This window comes from Sander vitreus, chromosome 7 (assembly GCF_031162955.1).
Source record: "Sander vitreus isolate 19-12246 chromosome 7, sanVit1, whole genome shotgun sequence".
NCBI lineage: Eukaryota > Metazoa > Chordata > Actinopteri > Perciformes > Percidae > Sander > Sander vitreus.
In genome coordinates, this window is record NC_135861.1 from 25,107,928 (window position 1) to 25,134,133 (window position 26,206).

The 26,206-nt window shown below is 40.0% G+C and overlaps 1 protein-coding gene across 1 annotated transcript; it reads right to left on the bottom strand.

Moving 5' to 3' along the window:
• Window positions 1-15,048: 15,048 nt before the first annotated feature.
• On the bottom strand, window positions 15,049-25,740 carry nt5dc2 (5'-nucleotidase domain containing 2). The gene is made up of 14 exons (XM_078255563.1): window positions 25,240-25,740; window positions 22,973-23,157; window positions 22,805-22,879; window positions 22,646-22,701; window positions 21,123-21,216; window positions 20,204-20,332; window positions 19,359-19,419; window positions 19,149-19,251; window positions 18,945-19,046; window positions 18,793-18,874; window positions 18,501-18,587; window positions 17,893-18,033; window positions 17,387-17,451; window positions 15,049-16,854 (listed from the first exon to the last, which is right to left on the bottom strand). The coding sequence occupies exons 1-14, from the start codon at window positions 25,634-25,636 to the stop codon at window positions 16,593-16,595; spliced, it is 1,839 nt and encodes a 612-aa protein (XP_078111689.1). The 5' UTR covers window positions 25,637-25,740; the 3' UTR covers window positions 15,049-16,592.
• Between the last annotated feature and the right edge of the window lie 466 nt (window positions 25,741-26,206).

The following is a 26,206-nucleotide window of genomic DNA, read 5'->3' on the forward strand; positions in this document are numbered from 1 at the left end:
TCTCGCGTACAGGCTACATGCTATCTCTTATTCATCAAGATCACAGAAAACACAATGGCAGGTGTTGGCAGGTTTTTCAAACCTGTTATCCTTAAAACCACAAAGCACTGACACAAGTCACAATACTGTTGGTTACTTGATCATTTCAATAAATGGCTGCAGGCAAAACAGAGAGGAGTTCTTGACATTGTGAGAGTTCACTCAGAGCAAGTCTTGCAACACTCCCTCTCTCTGTCACTGGAAGACAGCTGGTTAAACAAGACAAACAGGCCATCATTCTTTACAAATGATCCTAGCTCCACTCCTGCATACTGTAGGTGATGACCTCTGTGAACAAGTTTTTAATCTGTTCAATCATCTCCCGCCTAATTGTTTCTTTTGTAAGCACTTCACCTCTGGTATGCACACTAAAGGAGTTATCCTACATTATAATTAGCCGCATTGATTAAACTGAGTAAATGTCTGGACATGGAGACTCTCCTTTAGCAGGCTGTTGAGTTTGATAAATGGATAGCAGTGACATCATTAAGGCTGAAGGATTGCAGTGTAGCAGCAGCTATCTGCCAGCTATCTGATAGACATTCATTCCAAGGCATTTGCACTATGTCGTATGAAACAGACTCACAGTGTTAGGCAGGACAGAGTCAGCTGTGTCTGATGGGAAAAGCAAGTTAGTTGACAACCGTTAATTTGACCCTAAATCATGACTAAATAAAATCTCACCGACCCAGGACCTTAATCTCCCCAATGGACCCATGATGTCTTCATCACATTAACTGCAAAGCAATCATAGTAAATGAGCACTTCGTTACTCAATGCGCCCACCAAACAAGCACAATCACGCTGATAGACAATTACATCATCTCTCCACAGTTGCATCACACATTTCCTCTGAGAGAGCCCTTTTCTAAAGCATTACCACAGCATCATTGTCCTTGGCTGACTTTGTTGTTAAAAGAACTCACTTTGTCTCTTGGCTATGCCGTCATTTATCTCACCAGACAAATCTTTGGCGGATAGAGGCTTCATTGATTATAGCCATTTTTGCTTTGATTGACATTACTGACAATTTGTTTTAAGCCATGCAATGGGCTCCACTGATGCCAATGTCTGTTTGTCTGTCTGTCTGTTTGTCTGTGTGTCTGTTGATAAAAAAAATAATCAGAAACTATTAGGTGGATTGCCATGAAGTTCACTCAAGACATTCATGGTTCCCAGAGGATGAAGCATACTGACATTGGTGATCCCTGACTTTTTCTCTTTTCATTTCAGTAACTTGTCTCAATAAAAAACTATCATATTTGGTACAGACGTTCATGCCCCCTCAGAATGAAATGCCATCCCATGTTGTCCCTGCCCAGATGTTATAAAGGCACCCTACACAACACAATAAAAATATAACGATTGTAGAGTTAACATCCACCTATAAATAATGCCACAGTATAGATCATGGTAGTAATCCATACTAATGGGTAAGTAGTACAAACAAATGCATGGAAAGGAGTAATACTGATTTTGAATATATGTAAAGTTGCCACGCTAGAGTTGTTTTAAATTAAAGAAAAACTGTTTTATCACTTATCCAACATGAAAAGAAATCCTTAACCAAGAGCTCAGTTGCTTTAAATGAGCTGAAACAATCAGAAAACCACTTGCTTTGTTCTTACAAAGAGCTAGCTGTTCTTTCCATCCTTGGCACTGCCACTGCCTAACTTTATTTAAGTGCCACTGAATCTATTGATTCGTGGTTTCAGTCCTGTCTACTTTCCTGACAATCTAATTAAGTAAAGCAGCTGTGGCGTGTGCAAGCCATCTGAATGGATGCAGCCCAGACAGAAGCCTTTAATCACATCACCTCAGGAACAAAGCCCGCTCCTTCCAGCTCTGGCTCCTCTTGTGTCTTAAAGGAAGTGGACGGGCAGGAAGACCCTTAAGAGGACAAAGGCAAAGCAGATCCCTCCCCGATATCCACGTCGTCAGACGCTCAGAAACTACAGATACTTCAACACCAACAAAACACAGACCCAGACAAAAACAAAACACGCTACACATTGTTATTCCATAAACCAACACTGACACATGCTATCATTTCTACAGGTGTGAACAGATGTGGAATGTCTCCTCCCACTTGAATCTGTGAATGGGAAGCTACCGTCCAATGAACTCAATAATTTATTTCCAGTGTGGAAAAAGAAGCAGCAGTAGTAGTAGTAGTAGTACTGTAGTAGGGCAGATGTGGATGCAGAGTAGGTGTGTGATATATGAGAAGTGAGGAGCGGACAGAGCAGAGGCAAAGATCATTCATTCACCTTCAGCTCTACTTTCCTGGGGCAGGAAATTTGTTTCTGTGGAATAAATGAGCGTTGTGCCTGGCTAAAGAAAGGCACACGCTGATTTAACAGGCAACTTGTGCAAAGGCCTTTGTTAAGGCATCATAATTTATCACTCAGTTCCTTTTAAATCTGTAGGAGGTTTAACGTGTTTGAGGCCAAACAAACCTCATAAATCAACTGTGCTATAAAGCAACGTGAGGTTCAGCATAAAGTATAGTGCTGCTGGCTCAACAAAAGCATTATTCAAATAGAAAAAAAATAGAACAATTCATATTTATGCTCTATGTTTATTCTCATTAATATTAGATTTTTCTCTGTGATGTAAGAGTGGTTTATTCTCTATTCTCTAGCCTTTCTCTGGTATCAAAGCAGGGCAAGTAATATTAATAAAATTGTATTTATAGCACTTTTCAAGCAAGGTGCACAAAGGGCTTTCCAGAGGAAGGGAAATAAAACTGAGCCAAGGAGCAATAATCTCGAGGCTGGAATAGAAGATCCAAAGTGGCCGACTTGAGAGGCATCTGAGAACAGGGTGTTATCTGCCCCCAAACTTTATTTGTAATCAATGTCACTTTGAGGGCCTTGAAAATGTATTTTCTGATGAGTGTTGGAGTCCTACATGAACACACAGTTTCCTTTGTTACATCTCAGATGAGAGGGCTTGTTAGCATTCAAGGAAATTGCAACATGCTGTTGGTTCACGCAAGTCAGGTACATTTAGTTTAGAATATTTCCCTTGAATCAGGATACTGTTGGTATCCTGCCACGTTTATCTGAAGTTAGCCAGGATGAAGTCTGAGCTTCATCTCAGATGAGGAGGGCTTTACTACCATTCAAGGGGAATTGCATTATGCTTGTGGTATGGTTTCAGGATGGCAGATCGCAGTGGTTCTGTTGTTTTAGCGGGCTAATGTGCTCCTTGCTAATACTTTTTAATCAGAGTGCAATACATTTTTTTTATGGGGGAATTAGCTCTCTCAGCAGCTGCTCGAATTCAATGAGTGCTCCCTGAAACAGCAAAACTAGTATAGTATAACCATTTGCTTTACATGGTCAATTCAGTTAGACGAAAATGTCTCTGGCTGAAATGATTTCTGTTATAGCTCAAACTGCTATAAAAAATAACCATGTTTTTAAATGATCAATTATTTCTACCTAGTAGAAGTTATTGTACATTTGTAGTTATCGACATTCGGGGTGAGGGGGCCGGGCAGTCAATGTTTTTGTTTGGAATGGACCTCTACTCTAAAAAGGTAGAGGGTGAGCTAGTGAACAGCCCTTTAAAGAACCGGATTAATCATTCCACAATATTTAAACTGTATCGTCATGAACACACTGCCTATGGCCAGTGTATATATTCTAAATATTTTCCAGACACTTGGCTGAACAAGGGCAACACATACACTTGGATATTTGGAGAGGGTGAGTTTGCGGAAAAAGGGGTGCCATACAAATATTTGAAGGGAGTGAATATTCAAAGGGCAATTGTGCTTTGAAGCATGAGGAAATAAGCTGAGCCTTATCTGGGCGAGAATTTCATTTTCATTACACTTTTAAAATTTCAGTAGCTGGCTGAGCATAACAGTGCATGACTGTAGCCACGGCAGATGTAATTATTAAAAGCTGTAACTATTTGTTAGTTTTGGATGGTTCAAATTGCCTGTCAAGTCACATTGAACAGAGTAAGGTCCATTACTTGACTTGACTTAACTTTATTGCCACTTCAAAGGAACTGAAATGGTATTAAATATTGTATTTGCTTTGTAAGTCACTCATCCTCACTCTTTCTTTAGTTTATGCAGAATTAACATTAGTTTCTCATCCTCTGCCTGCTTTGTGTACAGACTTGGAAAGTAGACTCCTCTTGCGGACGGCTGAAAATAGCATAGTTGGAAAGAAGTTACAGTACAGGTTGCTGACTGTCTGACTGGGAGGAGTAGAGCACTGAACCATCCTCCTCCCGATGAGGTCACGTGCCCCTCAGGCCCCTGGGCCCCCACTACAAACAGCCTCACGCACACACTGCAGCCTTTCATAGCCTTTCATTTTAGGGCCAGGATATTATGCCGGACACAGCCCAAGAAAAGAGGTGTTGTTGCAACGTCCTCAAATCGCACGAGCCGTATCCCACTTTACGTTCCACTCTGTTGAGGTTTGAATGCAATTATCAGTTCCCTGTATTGATCCCATTCTTTTCATTTCATTGGTGAGAGACTGGCTATAATTTGTTTTCATCCATCTACCTCATTTTTCAGTTACAAATGGCATAGTTTTTTAAGATGTTTAGGGCTTTTTCCTTCGTTAGAATAAATGAAGAGAGACAGGAAATGGGGGAGAGGGGGGGGGATGACATGCAGCAAAGGGCCTCGGGTAGGATACGAACTCTGGCCACTGACAAGGACTGGTCCACGCTCTACCAGGTAAGCTAGAGGTCACCCCATTATTTTTTTTACTCAGTAGTTCATCTTTTTCAGACAAAAAATCCGATGCAGTATAAATGCAGCTACAGTGACATATTGCTCATTGATCTTTGTTGCAGTAAAAGATCTATTTCAGTTCTAGTGGATCCACAGTGCCATGCTATCTCTCAGCTGTGTTCCAAGCAGCTCCGTGATGGATGTTTTTTGTGAGTGAGAAGGACTCTGTCTTCATGCCAGGTGATCAATAGATGACTCACCACAGCGAAGACAGACTCAACTTTAAACCCCTCGGCCGATGAAGAAATGCCAAAAAGCTAAAGGGCGAGTTTTATTCCTTTTGCTTTCAACTGAAGGCAGGAATAGTAAATCAGATTTCTTATTTCATTACCACTAACCACTACTGCAGCATTGAACAAGCCAAGATTAGGTGTTTTTGGATTTCAGAAACGTTTGCACTGGAAAGCTCAATAAGAAAGTTGATTATTTCAATGTTGTGAGTGTATTTAAAGTGTGTTTAAAGTCTACATGCATGTGCTTTATTACTGGTTTGGAAGTGATGCTCATGGGAATGCAGAGTAACGGTGCCCTCTCCTGGACACCGTGATGTAAATCAGGCATTGCATGGAAACAGCAGTTCTCTCCGAAAATAGAGAGAAAGTTCTGCATGTGTCACCCAGATAAAAGCAGACTGTAGTGACGAAGAGGGCGGGAAATGTGCTTAGTGTCCTGCAACTGAGACAACCTATGAGTCAGACCAAGTGAATCCATATCTGCAATACAGTATATTACAAGTCACCTTGCACGTTTTTCATCATAGCAGTTTCAAAGCAATGGTTCTGCAGAAAACATCCTCACGGAGACCACACACACACCCGAGTGTGAGGGGTCCCCTCCCCTGTATCTATTCTCCATCTATCTGTCATACAGCTCAGTAGTGCAGAGAAGAAACTATTTGAAATCATTAAAGAGAGGAACAGCACGTAGCATTTGTTATTTATGTTGGCTTTATGCTTAATTATAATAATAATAATAATACATTTTATTTGTAGCGCTTTTCATGGTACTCAAAGACACTTTACAGTAAAACCGGCACATATAGCACATTAAAAACAGATAAGCAATAAAACCAATACATAAAACAAGCATATTAAAAGTAATTAAAAACAATAAAACCAGTAACTATCAGGTGAGAAATGTAAGACTATTGTATGTGGAAAGCTAATGTGTGTATTGATTAGTGTTTTGAATGTGTCCAGGTCAGTACAGTCACGGATGTGTATGGAGAATAACCTTTAGGTCATCTGTGGGAACCATTTGTTCTTGGATGATGACTGAATACTTAATTGCAGTGAGTTGTAGATGTCCCTACCATAGCATGTCCTATGTACAGTAAGAGCTACATCTGATTATGGAAATCCACTTTCAAACCATAAGTAATGTTCTATGTTAAAAGGAGATGGTGGCATTTAGCAGTTTGGTGACAGACAGAAAGACTAAACAGAGCCAGGAAGGAGAATAAATCCATGGTCTGGTATTATGTCAGCCGTGCTCACACAAACCCTGGCCTGTACTGCAGCAATACTGCATTGTGGTACGCCTACTTTTACAGTACACAGCTACATGCCCTGAATTTTTTTATTTGGCCAATAAATATTATATTGTATCAATTAATTGAACATATCTAAATGCTTCCCTAGCTTATAACTTACACACACACACCATAAAAAGTCACAATGATGTTGTAGTGCATCTAATTAAAGAAGCAGTGTGGGTTTTAGTGACATCTAGTGGTGAGGTTGAAATGACTGAATACCAACTGAATACCCCTTCGCTCACCCGTCCCTTTCCACGCATTTATCGAACCTATTGTGGCCTTCAGGTAACACAAAAACGCGAAAGACTCTCTCTAGACACAGAGTTTTGTTTGTCCGTGCTGGGCTACTGTAGAAACATTCAGTGCAACATGGCGGACTGGTGCAAGAGGACCCACTCCCTATAGTACGGTGGCCGATAGGGGCAAACGCCCTGCAACTTAAGAAAACACACCCAAATAGACAAAACACAAACAAATTAAGAAAACAACTTCATTAATTTGACAACACATGCGCAGCATTCAGCAAACACACTGCAAATACACACAACACAACCAAATACATAAACGCACTGCAAATACACACAGCACAACCAAATACATAAACGCACTGCAAATACACACAGCACAACCAAATACATAAACGCACTGCAAATACATACAACACAACCAAATACATAAACGCGCTGCAAATACATACAACACAACCAAATACATAAACACGCTGCAAATATGAAACGATGGAAAAAGAAAAGCACACAAACCCAGAAAACAAATGCAACAAAAAAAACGCTGCATCCAGATTACACAACAGAAGTTCTCCAGACCTCTAGAGGGAGCAGCTAGTGGAACAGCTGGATTTTCAACCCCACGGGGAGAGAGCGCTCTGCCTTTTTATTAGAGTCGGGTATGGCTGCAGCCTGGAGAACTCCATAGACTGTATATTAAATTAATATTATTATTATTATTAATAACATAATATATTAATAATATACAGTCTATGCTCCCGTCTCATGCCCTCCTGGCTGGTGTCGTCCCCGAGCTTCGGCTTTTCAAAATAAAAGCTTGCGTCTGGTCCGCTATGTGTTTGTACTTTGGTGTGTTGGATGTTTGTGAACTAAACAGTATGGCAATCATGCTAATGAATACAATAACTTTTTCAGCAGATGTCTTACTTACAACACGTTGGAGAACAGTTTTGTGTTTATATGTGCGAGCGGGATTTATTCAGTTTGATAAATCCCACGGTAAATTGGCTGGTTTACTAAACAGGGAGGGACTATAAATCCTATCTGTTTTTTGTATTTTAAGAGCGAATTGCTCCACAATATGAATACAGATTGATCACTTATTTTGTTGGTAACCGTTGTTGTATAATCACAATATTACACTTGAGGAGGCCTATACTTCAGTAATGCGTCTTTCGGACCTCGAAATTAAACCCTCTCATGTAATATGGCTTAAACAAACATCAATGTTAAACGCTGATGCAGTTTTAAATGTTTTATTACCTGTGACCTGAGCCGAGACACACCCACCAAACAAGAGAAAACATATCTCAAACATAGACTTAATATTTACAGTCTATGCAGTTGCTCTCTCTCTCTCTCTCTCTCTCTCTCTCTCTCTCTCTCTCTCTCTCTCTCTCTCTCTCTCTCTCTCACTCTCTCTCTCTCACTCTCTCTCCCCGTGGGGTTGAAAATCCAGCTGTTCCACTAGCTGCTCCCTCTAGAGGTCTGGAGAACTTCCGTTGTGTAATTTGGATGCTGCGTTTTTTTGTTGCATTTGTTTTCTGGGTTTGTGTGCTTTTCTTTTTGCATCGTTTCATATTTGCAGTGCGTTTATGTATTTGGTTGTGTTGTGTGTATTTGCAGTGCGTTTATGTATTTGGTTGTGTTGTGTGTATTTGCAGCACGTTTGCTGAATGCTGCACATGTGTTGTCAAATTAATGAAGTTGTTTTCTTAATTTGCTTGTGTTTTGTCTATTTGTGTGTGTTTTCTTAAGTTGCAGGGCGTTTGCCCCTGTCGGCCACCGTACTATAGAGCTAAAGGGCTCATTCTAACCTAACGATAACATAACGATTCTTAGGCTACATCCGCATTATACGTTTTCTTTTTAAAACGCATATCTTTTGCGCATTCTCATGAATGGGTTTGTATGATATCGTACAAAGGTTAGTGCACCACAATTCATTTGATATCGTACGAAATTAAGCGTCGGCTGGTCACATGACTGTTACATTTTGTGGTCTTTACAGTTAAATAGCCAAGAAAAGGTTGCTGTTGAGTTTACCGGCTACAGAGCACCGTGAGGCGACGGTCCTTTCAGTGGCCATGGCAGTTGAGTTTAGCCGAGGTGACCGTCATACGGCGACGACATTTAGGTACCAAAATAACTAGTAAAGATTAGAGAAAAGATTGTGGTTTGGATTAAAACAACAATGGTCTTCTTAAAGAGCTCATATTATGCTGATTTTCAGGTTCATAAATGTATTTAGAGGTTGTACCAGAATAGGTTTACATGGTTTAATTTTCAAAAAACACTATATTATTGTTGTACTGCACATTGCTGCAGCTCCTCTTTTCACCCTGTGTGTTGAGCTCTCTGTTTTAGCTACAGAGTGAGACATCTCACTTGTATTCCATCTTTGTTGGGAGTCACACAGTCAGAAGCAGAGTATGAGGGCGTGCCACGCTAGCAGCTAGGTAAGCATTATAACGTGTGTTACAAAGTGACGCACGTTTGTCTCTGAAGTAAAGGCTGGACTACAATAGAGCTGTTTGGAGCAGTTTGTGAACAGTGTTTTCTGTTGGAGATGAGGCTTTTTCACTTTGTAAACCTATAACATGCACCAAAAAGATATATAACACAATAAAGGAAAGGGAAAAATCCCAAAAGCATAATATGAGCACTTTAATTAGTATATGCATTTCCTGGGTGAAAGTCTTGTGTTTTCCCCTTAACTTATTCCAGGAGTTCACAAACTCTGCTTCCCCACTTGAAAGCCCTGTGTTTCGTAGCTACGGACGAATGGTTCATGAGAACAGCCTCCTTTTGCTATGACTCACGTCCACATTCCTCCGACCTTTCCTAGCCCCTAAAACCACTGCTCCTTTAAAACCTAATTACTGTGTGAGGTTGGACTAGGTCTATCTAGTGAGGAGCTGTGGCACATTGAAAATGATGAATAATTCTTCAGTGGTTCTCCAGTCACTTCAATCAAGCGAGATGAAGGTGATGAGGATAGTTTAAGTGAAAGTAAATACAAGCTACAGAGATACAAGATACTACTGCTGTGACAAGACGCTTTCCTGAATGTTAATAAGGCCGACATCAAAGAGTGCGGATGTGAGGTATAGCACTGAATAACCAATTCAAATACAACTCAGTGATTACACCTATATACATTTTAGGTAGGTAGAGAAACTTAACGGACTGGAAACAGTACAAAGGCAACTTGTGATGAAAATCAAGAGTAAACATAGAAGCCGCGCAGATACAGAGGCTGAGAGTGGTTGACTCATTCAAAGCCAATCAAAGAGACAGAACCCTTTCGTTCTAATGAGCTGTTTGCAGTGGTCCAACTGACATCCTCCTTTGAGCAGAGAATGCACACAAATGCAATTTGCAAATGAATAATTCAACAGGGATGAAAATTATGCATCCAATTTCTAAAAGAAGGTATCAACATGAGGCTTTAAATATTGTTTGTTTGGTGGTGCCTGGGACATCAATAATTAAGATGTCACCTAAGAAAAAACAACACAATGACTTTTAATATAGGAGAAGAAAGGGACACATTTATGATAAAAAAAAAAAAAACAAGATAATGAAAACAATGTAGTTGCTAATATAATTCTCTCTCCATGTTACCATCAGTCAGCTTTCCCCAGCTTCATGGTGACACAACACGCCTTCATTTAATGCAGCTTCTCATCCCTGGTGCCCCTGACTATATTAATTACAGCACTGGCTTGTTTTTCAGACATCACAGACAGGGCTGTAATTTACAAAAGGGTTCTATAACATATCAGACATCAAACTACAGCATGAGAGGGCAAGAGCGCAGTAGAGAGTCAATTGCACAGCTAAAGAGTGCATCTTCACAGGCTTGCATATTTGATACAATGCCAAAGGGGCATCCTACATGTATGATGATGAAAGAGCTGCAGAGTGTCTCAGTAGCAGCCAATGGCCTCAAATAAACCAGCATATAAATAATCCATGTGAAATCTGGAACAGCTTGTGTGGAAACTGACTGGCTGAAGCTCGGATTCTTCCCCTGGTTTCTTTTCATATGTACAATAGCAAAGTGGAGAAATGGCCCGGTTCTCCTCACCTTTAATAGGCAACTGAGGTGAATAAAACAGATAAAAATCAGCTAAAGGACCAAGTACACAACTGGATGAAACTGAGAGTTCAAGGGTTTAGATAGATTAGCCCTTGAAAAGCCTTGGAAGTGATCAATTAAACTTGAAGGTAACTCCTGAAGCGTAGAGGTTTCTAGCAAAGTGACTGTTACTTTTGCATACCAGCCTAGTTGCAGCATTTCAGCACAGTGTAGCCATACTTCTTCATAATAAAAACAGGTGAACAGCAGTAGTGTGTAAGGTGATAAAAGATCAGATCAACAGGCCTAAAGGGGAACTCTGATTTTACACATTGTTACAGGTCTTAGGAATACTATTACATGTGTGTGAAAGGTTTTTATAAAGCCTTTCGTGGCTCCAGAGGGAGATGCACAAAGTCTCAAATGCCCTCAAGTGATGTCACTTGAGTCAGCAGACTGATCTCATGAAGTGGCGTATGTATGTGGCGTGTTATCAAGACGCATACTCGCTTTTTAGGGTGTTTATCAACGCCGTGTGGCCTCCATTACCTTGCGATTGCGTGTGAATTTACACCGTAGTGAGTAGTATGAAAGGGCGAAAATCCGCGTAGGGAGGTTGGTCGAGGTGGTGGATGGGTCAAACACTGGACTTTCACCCAGGAGACTGGTGTCCCGCGTATCACGTTTCCTTCGTGTCCCGCAATTTTACTAAACCCAACCCTGTTCTTCTTTTCCTAAACCCAACCGGAGCTCCAAATGCAACGTCCCGTTCTTCTGTGTAGACATACACGCGGATAGCTCATAATGCGGACAGATAACACGCGCTACTTGGCTTTAGAAAGTGGCGTGTATGTTTACGCAAAGTCATGATATCACGTTGCAGTCAGTGACGGTTGGGGCTGAATACTATAAGTGTGAAATAAAACAAATCTGTGGGTGTGGAGTTAGAAAGAAGTGAGTTTCCCAGACCTCTGTAATCCGCTCCTCGTCCCTGCTTGAGGCTAGCGGCTCAAGGCTACTAGCATAACACACCTGAATTTCTGGCAAAACTGTCAGCGGTTGGGTTAAATTGTGGGTAATGTAGGCACCAGATTTTGACAAAAAAAGTAGAGTGCATGGAAGAAAAAAAAGATCTCTGGTTCTGCTGCATCAATTTTGATACTATTTTTTTAACTGTCCATTGTGAGTGTGATGTTTTAAGAGTTGTGGTAAATGAACATTTTAGGGTTCGTACTCAAGTACTGATTTTGGTGTCGCCTTTGATTGTGTGTTTGAGTTGTGAGGTTTGTCAGATTAGAGTCAGCTGACAGTAAACTATGAGTTAACATTAAAGGGCCATTGCTCTGAGGAAGGGCCAAGTACTGGACACATGATGACTGAATGAGTAAATCAACCATGTCATGATATCAGCAACTGCTGCTCTTTTGTCTACTTGAGGATGTATAAGGCAAGGCACTCTGAAAGTCTGGAAAGAACACCATGTTCAGGTCTTCTCTCCATGCTGCATGAAGTAAAGAGATTTGATTCATCACATCCTCGACTCCGTAATATTTCTGAAGAATTTCGTACAGTGCGACATCTGTGGAGTACTCTTATTATGTTGAATTAGCTATTTGGATTTGGTTAAACATCTAGGCTACCAGACCTATGATAGGTATTTCAGCATTGTTTGAATTCCACTGTAAAAGTGTCAGTGATACATTTATTTATATGAAAATTTCACAAATTATTACTTTAAATAATTGTGTATGCACACAAAAAAAGGGGTTGTGTTTTTTACTAAAGTCCATCACTCCCTTTATTACCATCATAGCAGTTTTAACACCATTTAGTGTATTTTTGCACGTGCTTTTAAGTCCTTGCATGTACAATGTAAAGTTGGGATCTGGTGCAAATACGTACTAAAATATACAGAATAGATTTTCTTGCAGTTGTCATTGTTGCAATATCACGTCATATCACAAACTTGTTAACCTCCCAATATAAAAGTTATACCGTATATTTCATAACTGTACATCCCGTTCTACATAATCACTCCCACTTAATCAGTTAACTTTATGAGTATGGCATGTTATTAATTTGATATCACCCTTGAGACAAAATAGCTACAAAAACTATTTGATCTACTGGGGATTTAACCTTATTCATTACAAATTAATAACTCATCATGTGAGATCTGATTAATGATTACACAACAGTGAATTTAAACTGCCCCACTCCAGGACTTTGGCAGGGGCCAATTCATTTCTGCCTTGCAGCCCCTCTCCAATGCTCATCCTCCCAAACTCTGCGTTTTATAGCCAGAACAAGGATTTCCAACCCCACCGGGACGAGTCCAGCTGCCTTTTCTTGTTGCTCGGCCAAAAAGGAATTCAAACCTCATGAATTAACAAAGATGTTGTGATTTTATAATGGTTTTGCAGAAGAGCAAGAGTCATGATAGGGTAAAACAAACCGTGTAAGTCTGTGTTTTCTCTGTGGGGCTTCTATTGTTGCTGGTAAAAAAAATATCATCTGCAGTAGGCAAATCTTCCTACATTGAGCAGAGAACGTTGCTCAGCTGTAAAAAGTGAAGGTCCCGTTGCATTGAATAATAGAAGAGGCTGCTGTGCGGAGGGACCGGCTGCCAGAGCACACAAATCATCCGAGTCCGCAGCCTCCCACGGCTCGCATAGCGACAGACACGGAGGCACTCAACTGGAAGCATAAAGATGTGAAGAAGGGAGGGTTGTACGTGGAAAATAATTGGGAGATTTAGAGGTGAGGAAATGAAGGAGTGAGGATGGAAAAGGGAAAAGTGGAGGGATAGAAAGATAAAAGGATAAGCATGAAGAAATGGAACTGTGAATGAATGGCATGCTGTGTATAGAAATCCAGGATGGAGGCACTGAAGGATGAAGGGTTTCCAGGAGAAGGTGGGTCAAGCTCACTGGCAAAGGAGGGACTGATTTTAGAAAACTAAACATAATCATGTGTGTAATCATTTTAGGGACTGTCCTGTGCAATTTTATCTATCAAATAAAGCAAGTATATATTCCAGTATATAATAAAAACTGGATCTGTTAAATGTATTCATTCCTACTCACTTGTTTTTCACTAAATTGGGGCTTTAGGCTTTCGTGCCAAATACATTAAACACATTTAAAGAGGACAGCACATTGACATTTGTTGTAGTCCTGGCAGTTTCTGCTGCTCAGGTGCAGGCTTATTCACTAAAGGCAGGCAGCCATGAAATAGACTGAAACACCAGTCACCCTCACAAATACACAGATGCACTACTTAAATAGAATAAACAAACATTGCAGGAAAAACAACCCTCCAAGCATTCGTCTTTTTGGTGTGTTAAAATTCAAAACTATGTAAAATGATCAGCAGTCAGAAATCAATATGGGCTGATATCTTCTGGCACTGGGTATCATAGAGTCTAAAACAGGATGCTGGTATCAGGGAAATGTAACTAATACTGAAATCCTACTCCCAGAGATATAGTGTAACACAAAAAAGACAAAAAATGAACTGATACCCCCCCCCTCTCTCTCTCTCTGAATGACATTAATAAACACGATGAATCATTCTTCTCAATTACTTCAAACAAATATTCAGTATTGTCAGTAAATAAGGTACAGTATATAAGGTACTCCAATTTGAGAAAAGACACCTGGTATTAGAAAAGTCCTTAAAGCTCTAAATCTTCAGATTTCCTCACATACTTTCATTTTACACCGCCTGAAATATGTTTCTTGATGCTAATGTGATTCTGTTAAAGCATGTCAATGCATTTTCAGTGAATAAATGGAGACCTGTATTCTACTCAAATCTATCGAGGGAAGATAAAAAAAAAAAATAAAAAAACATACCCAAAGAGGATTTAACACTGCATGCAATATGCAGCCATCAAGCAGTGTGCCATAAGAGGTGTTGATGTGCAAAAAAAGATGGAGCCACTCAGTGCAGGAAACAGGAAGCCCTGCAACTCCTTAATGGGAATGTGGTCTGTGGATCAATAGCCTGTATGATTGAGAGAAAATGTCATTCTGTCATCGAGTGTCACATCAATCTATAAAGCTTGAACAGGAATGTTGAGGTGCAAATAATCACTAAATTGACATTCAATTATGCCATAAGGTGTTTAAAAAATATGCACTCCATCCATACTCAATAGAAGGCATAGCTGCAGGAACTGTGACATTATGGAATAAAATGTCATTGGAGAAAATGCTACTGTGCAATCAAAACACTCTTGGAAAGGGCGTTTTGACATAACCATATATATATATATATATATATATATATATATATATATATATATATATATATATATATATATATATATATATATATATAAAATGAACTCCAATTGATTCTTTTTAAATGTATTTATTCATAAATGTATTTATTCATAATGTCTATGCATTTAATATTGAACATTTCGTATTTTCAGAAAACTTGACACATCATGCAGTGACATCTGATGGGAAACACACAAAGCAGTGAGTGTTTTGTCCTCAGGTCACCCACAAACAAACAAAAAATAAAATAAAATAAAATAAAATAAAATAAAAGCATGTCCCAAAACGCTAGTCAAACTAAAAACAGTTTCTACCAAATACTCCCCAGGAAATATTTGATAAAATATCTTATCTTTAAAAACGAACAAGGCTAAATGTCTTAAAACAAATCCCAACTTCACAATCGACACGCAACGATGATGTCAGCGAACAAACCATTTTTAGTTATAGTTTTTTTTAACGGCGACTCTTGAATCTAAACTTTTGTCTCTTAAAGTAAAACAAAAAGAGGTATGAAAAGATGATGCAACAAATATTACTGCTACGTAACAATCAACACAAACAACACTGCCCGTGCAACAACGCCAAGGAGCAGCTACACCAATAATTCCTGCACGGGACAGAACTACTAAAAACTTGACCGATACCGCTATACTCGCTCCTCCAGCTATTTGAATTCAGCTGCAACTATTGTACACACACACCACACCGCTCAACAGCAGCACTCCCCGTGTTGAAGCATGCAGAGAGGACAGTACCTTGTCTTCAGGCAGGCGGCTGGAAGGTGAATGAGTTTGTAATGCCGAGTACAGTGATGATGAATGGAGGCTGCGCTGCCTAGCAACCAAACAGACCAATCAAAAAAATGGAAGGCAATTTGACAGAGGTTTGACTACATGCGCAACTCACTAGATGTATTTCATTAACTAAAGGTTAGGCTGTCCTCATTCTGTTCACAATAATCCCAATCTTATCAGATACAGAACACGTGAAAGTGAAAAACACTTATTTCCAACATGGTGCCAAGATGTTAGACGACAATGAAAACACAAAGAAACACAAGACGTCCAACATAAAAAACTAAAACAATCACAATCATCAAATGTAAAAACGCATCACCACAATTTGATAAGAAAAAATCTCCCAACATCAAAAAACAAGTACAGCTAAAATAACGTCATTGCAAATTTCATTAGAAATCTGTTACCCTGTTCCATAGAGAAGTCCTAACCTGACTTCTATAAGCCCCTCCCAACATGGCAAGTGTATGTAAAAAAAAAAAACCCACATTATTATGTCAGATTTTACTTGTTTATTTGTGCGTCATTAGCTTTTTATTGCTCAGCATTTTCATATCACTTTGACTGAGGCTGCAACCAGCCGAGTGTCAATACTGATCCACATGCTCTCTGGACAGCAGCTAAATCTACAGCACCCTCTAGTGAATTCCTCAGGGAAGTGGGTCACCGGGTAGAACAGGGATCCTTTGCCCTGTAGAGGGAGTTGTGCAGCACCTTCTAGACTAAAAAGAAAACTAGCTACAATATATAAAAGAAACTAAGATGTATATGTCCGCCGGGCCTAAAATAGGAAACATTAGACAGTCACGGAGGAGAGCACAGAGATCTCATCGTATGTGAGACATCTCCTCCAGAAAAGGTGTCTTCATGCAGCCTGTGCAAAGCTGGTCCATCCACAGAGGAGCCTCGTGCTGCAGGGGGGTGCGGCGGGGGTAGAAGGTGTACGAGAGGTCGTAATTTAAAAGGCAGCTGAGCGAGGCCATGTAGACGTCCGAGAAACGACACAGACGTCTGGAGAAGTAAGTGGGGTTGTGACACGTTCGGAAGAGGCTGCCAAACTGAGGGTTGAACAAGTTCTTTGTCATCACCCTGCGACACATAAAAGGTTAGGGTATACACGTTAAAATGATTTTAAGCATGTATAAATGCATGTATATGTAAAAACGTGGAAGTGGAGTATTCAGATACTTTACCGGAGTAAAAGTAGCAAAACAACAAAGTAAAAATACCCAGTTACAAGTGAAAGTCTTGCACTACATATGCAGGCAGAATGCCCTCTGCATTCAAACAGCATTTTAATATTAAAGCTGTTCGAAGTGGAGCTAATTCTAACTATTTTATTTACAGTTGGGTAGTTTAATTTACTGTAAAATAACATCATATGTTATATGGTCATTGTAGGTTCTTTAAATCTTAATCTACAAAGTAACTATATCTGTCAAGTACATATAGTGTAGTAAGTATAAAGTGTCATAAAACTTAAAAGTACAAGTACAAGCACCTCAGAACTGTACTTCAGTCCAGTGCTTTGATAAATGCACCATATGTGATAAAAGCAGGGTCATTAGGTTCACTGGGAGGTACACAACATTGAGTGATGGATTAAATGAATGCCACCCACATGAGTTCTTCTCTCTCATTATGCCATTCCTCAAACACCACTTTAGACGCTGGGTCCCGATGAGTCTAAGATAATAAAGAAAACAACAATATGAACAAATCGAGGTCTGTTATACAGAAAGAAAAAAAAACATTTGATGGAAACCTAGTATTTACAGATACATAAGCAAATAATCATCTGATCTTCAGTTTAAAAAGTGAGAACACACACCGTTTGGACAATATTTCTGACATCCCGTTTTGTCGACATGTCATCAAACCAGTTAAGAACCAGTCACAAACAGCTAGAAATGAGTGTCGGTGCAGATGGTGGTTTGCCAACAGTTCATTTGGCAATATGAGGCTTACCAAACATGAATAAGTGCTAGCTATGTCAAAATCTGTCCCCTTTAACCCTTAACACATTTTGGGTTGGAGTTGGTCAAGACTGGCATTTTCAGGTGTGTCAATGCTGTTTTTTGGAGAGCCCCTGCGTAAAAACAGAGTAAAAAGGGATTCACTTCTCACCTGTAGGCGTTCCATCAGGCCGGTTAAAGCCTGTAGCCAGGTGAGGCTCAGAGCGTACCGCTTTGTGCTCACCACTTTGGTTTCCTGCTCTAGCTCCGGCACTATGGCTGCTGTACGCCAGCCATGTCGCAACATCAGGTCCTACCACCAAGTGAAATTGCTTCGGTCAAACTCTAGCCTGTACAATGTTAAGTCATCAGTGTGTTCTACAAAATCCATCAATGCCATTGATTCTACATTTTTTTTTAAACAATATCAAGGAGTCTGCACTGTCATCTGCTGTTTGCAGCCCCCTCTGGCCCCACCCAAACGTCAGATTGGAAATTTTCTGAATTGTGCAATAGGTGGAGACAGTGAGCATCTGGCAGTGTGTGAATCTGCACATCTGTGTTTGACAGGGCCTGGACCGTAAATAATGAATAATTGCTACTTTTTTTTTTTTTTTTTAAATCTTGAAAAATGATATTTTTTGTCAAATTCCCACTTTGAGAGGAAACAGGATACATTGTGTGCATTAAATGCATAGGAAAAACATCCTTGTCACAATAACAGTTAGTCATACTGTGGATACTTAACGCAGGGATTCATCCGCGTGCTTTGACACTTACAGCCAAGTCACTATACAGATGGTCTCCAAAGTAAAGAACCCTTGAACCTCGCCAGCCTGACAGTCTGAGAAAGTCAAACAGATTTCCCTGGAACACAAAAGAAAAAAAAACCACAAACCATTGTCTTCAGTTCATTAAGTACACACAGAATGCAACAAGCAAAAAACGTGTAACATGTAAACACTACTAAATAGAGAGAGAAAGCCTAATGATAAGAGGATCAGGACAGCTCAAACATAGGGAAACATTTAGCTTTGAGAGAAGTCAGACAGTAGCATAAGGTGATACAGACCTGTTTGTAGATCTGTCCTTTGTCCAAACTGTTTATCTTTTCCCACTGAAGGTCTCCATTACCATCCAAGCGCCTGAAGGGTCTGAAAGGGTAACAATTTTTAATGGCATTTCTGAACCAGATTCATCACTTTCTCCAAAACATTTACTCACTTGATGCAATCAGTGAAGAAGTGAGGTTTGTCTGCCTGGACAATGACAACATCAAAGAAGTCTCTCCATTCTTTCCCCACCATGTGTGTCATCCCTTTATCCCTGCGCACGGGAGAAGATTAAAAAAAAACATTAGAATAACAGATACGTTACGCTCGTTATGAATCAGACTGGACTCATAGCTGACAGATAGCCAACACTTACACAAAGCTGAAGGGACTGTTGGTAATAAGGAATAGTTTCTTTCCGTGACTGACCAATCGATGCAAAACAGCAGCCGTCTCCTCTCCTCTCTGAATGAACTTATCTATGAAGAAAAGGAAGGCCGCTCAGTGGCATAAAATGTTACTGTAATGTTATTTTATGTGCAGTAATGTGCTGGCTTGATATAAACTTAGGAACAACATTTCTTACCGAGATCTTTCATGACCCATTTGTACATGTAGCCTTTCAGGTGAACCATGCCAATTGCTTCCTGAGGATTAAAGAAGTATTACATAAGCTGCTTTTCAAAACATGAAATTATCCAGACATTGGATTGCAAATGTCCGAATCCGTCGGATCGGACATTAAACGGCGTTTACCCTGCCACCTTCCCTAGTACAAAATCAGTGAAAATTGATGAGGTTTCATGCCGCTCGCGCAAAACTGGAAGAAAACAAACATCCAAGAGTGATTTACATCAAGACTGCAACGAAAATGCCTAACTGGAGAGACAACAGGATTCGGGAACTTTTGTTGGTAAGAGCTGATGCCAAAATTGTCAGACAAATTCAAGGAAGAGTAAGAGACTCGGTTGTTTATGAACAATTATAAACCGCTCCGACATTCAGTGTAATGTCCTGTCTGCTGCACCCTCTACCCAGTGACCACCCCTTGTCTAAAACAAACGGTATTTCCAGTAAATGAGGACCAATCTGACATGAGCAACATCCATGTTGTGTGCTACATGTGTGAAGAGATAGCCCATTAAATAAAATTGCAGTTTTTTTCTTTAATCAAAGCAGATATTGAGCTGTAGTGCCCTGCAATTGGAAACCATCTCAGAGAGGAAAAGCAGCTATTGTTCTGTGTTCTACCAATAAGCGTCCATTGTACAGTTTTCACTGAACTCAGCAGATTGCTGAGCCTCCAGCTGGAGAATCACAGTATGTGTAACAGTCAAATACACTGGGTCAGTATGCTTCTCAGCATGAGCTACAGGGTGAATCTGTCAGGGTGTAACATTCAATACAGCGAGAGTTGGGGGGCACACTCACCGAGACATCCTTGAAGAGGTGAACTGGATCGTATTCGATGCCGCTGGTGATGAAAAAATCATTTGTCGCGGCCAAAAGAGTCATCTCAGGAATGGAGAAGATGTCCATGAACTGCTTAACCTTTGGTCCCTGTGATAGAAAATATAGTATAATGCTTGATAATGACTTGGGATGCGGTAAATGTTTGTGAACTTGTAAAATGAACACTTGCTAATCACATAAGGAGCCATTTTCACTACAACCACGGCCCACTAAGAGACGGATAAGAGCCACGCCAAAACTATTTGGATAGGAAAGTTTCAAGAAGAATTAGAAGATGGAGAGGCATACTTCCTGCTGCAGGAAAGCACTTAAAAGACCCGATGGACCACAACTATTTGAGCACAGTCCAAATTGCTCCTAATTAGCAAACAAGTCCTTTGTGACTGTCAGACTCAATAGAGATTTCTACTTTTCCTGACTGATTGAGTGTGGCTCCTACAAAATTCATAACTAAAAACTAATTATTGTGTTGGACACAGTGTTCTTGCGGTTAGCTTTTAGGGACTGGAGCACTGCCTTCCAGCTGATTCATGACGACGATGGAACAAAAGAGATTACAAAATTCAAAATCTGGGTTTATGTAATACTAAAGCCAGACACTTCAAATATCCGCGGACAGTAACAGATTTAATCCTGAACTACATGCCTGTTTGAGATTAGAACAAATGTGTTGAGCCCACAAAGTTAAGAAGAGCTTTCTCATCTGTGCCAAACCAAACACGTGTTTCACAAATAAGAAAACATCTGAATACAAAGTGCAATAACTTTATAATAAATGTCAGGCAGCTCTCTCCACACACGTTATTACAAACATGCAAAGCAAACTGAAGTACCCGATTTAGATTATCCAGTTGTGTTCATATTACTATACACACACCTTTCCATAGAAGCCACTGTCCTGCTGCAGGGGGACATGGTAGGTCCCCCCGTAGAGCTGAAGGACCTCCTCGTCTGGCACTGGGCTCAGTCCCCTGGGAACATCAAACAGAAATAAATGCAATAGAGCTTAAAAACACACAACTTAAAAATGTGTCATTTTGACGTGCAATTTCAGTTTTGTGTAATGAGATCATCGTGGATTATGATGTGATTATGATAAAATTGCAAAAATATTCATTCATGCATGATGGCGATTTAAGCCTAATTCACTAGAATAAAGATAACTAAACATGCTATACTTGTCATGAGCATCAAGGCGTGGCGGCGCATATTCAACTCATGTTCAGTACAAAAATATAAACGGAGGCCATTAATCGGCACGCAAAGTCCTTGAAATCCATCCTGCAGTTAGCATCATATAGCCATGGCAAAAAGAAAACAAGGCAGTTCAATTCATTTTGGTTTTACTAAGAAATTGTGTAGCGATGACGTTAACAGCACGACTGATTCACCTGCTGCAAGCCCTGTTGGCACACCTCCCGCCGGGGTGACAACGCAAGAAGAAGCTGAAGAAATAAAGTCCTCTCTAACTGAAGATGGAGGTTGTAACAGCTCGTCAAAGGCCGGTCACGATCCGAACCCCTCTTACTCCTCTCTCCCCTTAAACTGGAACAGCCAGCAGTGGAGAGACTGGATGAGCCGATATACTGTACATGGTTTGTTAACCCTTGTGTCGTCTTTAACCCTTGAGAGAGATTATCTATTGATTGATGGAATAGCTGACAGTATAACGCCTTTGCACCTTGAGCAAAGTCATACTTGGCCATTGGCTGCATCCTTTCGTTTTATTCAGAATAGATTCAAGTAACAGCTGCATGTTTTTCACTTCACCGTTTCACATTTTAATTGCAAAGTTCTTGTTGTTTATTTTCAGGCTGGAGGCAATTCCGGGTGCAACTCCCCATACACTTTTGTTTGCAGAGTAAAGTTGAAGCTCAAAACGGAACATGTTAGAGACCGTTTCCCCTGCAGGGAGATCACGAACTAAAACCTTAGTGTTGCTCCTCCAAAAGGCCTCAGGCAAAACTTAACTACAGTCTGCACACACTGGACACACAGCTCTTTGTCCAAATGTTAACACGCTGCTGGCAAAACGGTTAAAGATGGAAACTTGGAATGCGTCGCTCAGGCCTAATTGAACGGAGGAATTATGGTATTCTTCAGTAGCCTGAGTAACTTTAACCGTTGCTCATGTGAAATCTCAAAGACAGCCTGATGCTTTGTTTATAGACTATTTGTGGGTGGCTGTTTGACCTGTCAATTCCAGTGGATTTTGTATAATAGGGTAAATCCTGTGTAGTGCATACACTTGTAGCTGTTGTGCATCTTTGTAAGTCAATGTAAGTCACAAGCTTTCCTACTGACAAACAAACCAAACTGAAAACGTAAGCTCCTTGGCAGAGGTAACAAGGTGGCATAAGTGTTACTTAACATACACTCAATAGAGCATCAGCCTCTTACCGATACACCGTTCCTGGCTCAATGTAATGGAAGGCATCTATCTTCATCAGAAGACCCTACAGAGGCGGAAAAGAGTTTTACTTGTAATTATCTGTACAGAGGAAGAATGTAAACATTTCTCTTTCTGCAATGGGACATTTGTGATTTAAAAGATTGTACCTTTTGGATGTCATAGTGAAGACCACGAACGGCAAAGTTGGGAATGTAATCATATTTGCGGATGCCTTCAGGGTACTGTCAAACAGGAGGACAAAATGGATGAATTAACCGGAGTCTAAAAGCAGTTGTAATGCCAATATACTTGCATGCAACTGCTGTAAAACACACCTTGAAGTGTTCGATTAGGAAGTCTCTCGCTGTATTGTAGATCATTGAGTGGAGCGCATTTGAGTACAGAGCCAGCGTGTAGTCATAGTCAAAGCCGTAGATGTCCACTTCAGCCAGGTCAACCTCATTGTTGGCGTAGACGGTGGAGGAGTTGAGGAGGTTACACGCGCCTGGTGGGATCACATCTGAGAGCAGATGGGAAACACTCGTTCAAATTAAACAAGTTAAAATACAGATCAGACGGAAATCCACAACTAAGCAAGAAAAACGGAACAAGACACAAGTCACTGTTTTTATTTTGAGGAAGGGAAGGATTAGGCCATTCACAATGTAAAAACAAATCTGTACTATTCTCTTGTATTATGAAACCTTCCGACAGGCTAGCAGTAATTCCACTGCTGTTTTCAATCTAGTGGGGCTGGCACACTCAAAGGTTGCGTAATGTGTGCTGACTCTTCAGAGAACTAGATCCATCCAACAAAAACAAAAAAAACATTTCGTAAAGCACTGTGGTACTGGATTTTATGTATCCCTGGTTGGGAGCATAGCATTCATTAGCCTAACTCTTGTAATAGAGGTTTTTTACATTATCTATTTAAGGGTTTGCTAGCCACTGTTGCACACCTGATAAGTACAACAATGATGCAGCTAATGGATGGGCACAGATTAAACAAAAAGTTTACAATCTGTTCCAGGGACAGCCTCTAATACCCTGGCTGGAATATGAGCACATGACAGGCACTGTGGGTCTATAGGAGAAAGTGGGCCAAGGCTTTCTGTGCTGGGACAGTTCAATGAGGGCTGCAGCCGTGCAGCAGGAAATATGTGTACCAACTAGTTTTCCTCCAGTCATTCTACTTCGGGAAATGCCTGTATTTCAGGGCTGAGTCACATCATAAAAGATTAGATCTATGAAATGACTAGTCAGTCTGAGATTGCACGGCCAACTTAAATTAAAATTCTATTCACAAGTCATGCTTTGATTCAAATCAGTTACTGAGAGAAAAAACATCCTATCCATTTATCACAGGAGAAATGTACATTGATTATACAGTAAAGTATATATAAAAAATAAAATAAAAAATACCATGCATCCAGTGGTGCACTGTCACTAAGTACATTTATGCAAGTACTGTCCTTATAATACAACTTTTAGGTACTTGTACTTTACTTGAGCATTTTCCATTTTATGCTACTTTATACTTCTACTCCACCACATTTGGGTGGCAAATATTAATACTCCACATTTATGTGACAGCTAGATTTTACATAAAAACATATGATCAGTTTATAGCTTATGATGCATGGTTATAAATTAAGCAATCCAACAGTAGCTTTATAAAGTAGGTTAAATTAGCTCCATCTCGACAAGTTTCAACATTAAAATGTTGTATTCATGTTAATGCATCAGTAATACTAGTCATATATCATAATAGCACTGTAGTAAGGCATTATGCTGCAAAATGAGTACTTTTACTGTTCTTTAAGTACATGTTTCTTGTACACTTTGAAGACTTTGAATGCAGGGCTTTTGATGGTAATTGAGTTTGTTTTTTTTCTTACAAAGAACTATTGTTACTTATCTCGTTGTTTGCTGTATGTATTATCCCCCTATGATAACACACTTAAGATCGGGCTGGGCCACGTGGACAGAATAACAGCTCTGAAAAGTAAATATTTTTGATCCATTTGCAATATTATATTATATTGTTAAATAAAATAAAAAACTAACTCTATGGTGTTATACAGAACTTGTATCACTCCTTTTTAAAAGTAACCATTCTGTTGCTCTATTTTTAACATTAGACTTTAGCTATACATTTAATCTGTAACGTTAGTTAGCCGTTACAAAAAAAACTCTTTATCTTTCGTTTCTGTCAAATGTAACGTAAGATGATATATTATACTAAATTAGCGGTCTGCTTAAACAACCATTTTTTTCACTGCTCAAAGTAATTACTATAACCACACTTAAATACAATTTCAAAATCTAACATTAGCTATAAGCCAGCTAGCTAGTTTCGTTAGCTAACGTTAATGCTGTTTTTAAGACCAAATAGAGGAACTGTGGGAAACTTGTTATTGACTTGTTTTATTTAAAACAGCAGTTGTTTAAACTTCATCCGAATATGTGTTTGGCGTGGAGGGGTCGGCATTATTGTGCCATCTGTACGATTGGGATAACTTTGAAAATATGGAAAACAAACTCCCGCCCGTGATGCAATTTTGGGGGTGACTTGGGGAACAAAGAGGTGACCTCTGCTTACCGTGAACCAGCCGTTTCGTCTCGTTGTAACGAGCCCACAGGTAGGACGTCGAGTTCGCTGGAACTGCGGTGGAGGTGTGTGACCGTCTTTTAACACCAGTAACAACACCGGGAGCACCCACGGGCTCTTTGGTTCCCGTGGGTCGTTTCTTATCTCCAGTCGTGCATCTGTGAGCCGGCTCGGTGAATGATGGCACCTCCCCACTCGGCCTGTCTGAGCTGCCGTTTTGAGTTTTTTCTTTGCAGCCCTGCTCTCTCCCTGCGCCTGCCGCGAACACTCTACATGTTGTAGAAAGTCTGTTAACTTTGGGAGATCGCGCAAGAGGAGGAGTCGTGTGTCCTTTAGTCCACAGTGTACGGGTTAATGTAGCGGCCACTGCTTTAAAAGACATGTTCATTGTGCAAATGTTAACACGTCTAAAAACTTCTTCCACTGCAGGTCAAATATGTACTCATGCAGGCTAGCACTAGCACGCAGTAGATGAAAACACCTCGCCCTCACGTAGCCATGCCCTGGATAAACACGCCTCTTCATTTAAAGGGGCTGGTCGGAAGTCCCTGCAGCCAATCATAACCTGACCTGACTTCTTTTTTTTTCTGACATAACTGATCATAACAAACACAACAGAAGAGTATTACGTCATATTTGCAAAGGCTGTAACACTTCTCTTGATTTTCTAAGACTCTTGATATATGTACATTTCTTAATTGCATGAACTGCTGAAGTATTTAATCTATTTTTCTTTCCTCTTTCATCATTTATTTACCACTTAACCCCTGCAATAAAGAATAAAAAAGTAGTATTACCTCATTTTTTAAAGTTTCAAAATGCATTAAGGTCCTTCCTTTGTACACTGAGTTTAGGGAAAGTCCTGCACTGAGTAAAATGTATTTAGGCTACTGTAAGTAGTGTTAGCAAAATGTACTTGAGGTATCAAAGGTAAAAGTAAGAAGAAATGGCCCCTGTG

Bases quoted from the DNA above. Each gene is read 5' to 3' on its own strand.
- nt5dc2 (XM_078255563.1), bottom strand. From the start codon at position 25,636: ATGAACATGTCTTTTAAAGCAGTGGCCGCTACATTAACCCGTACACTG. The intron at 22,880-22,972 runs GTGTGTTTTACA...CCTGTTTGACAG, and splicing joins TCCTAATCGAACACTTCAAG to TACCCTGAAGGCATCCGCAA. The intron at 17,452-17,892 runs GTGAGAAGTGAA...TTATTATCTTAG, and splicing joins GCCTGATGGAACGCCTACAG to ACTCATCGGGACCCAGCGTC.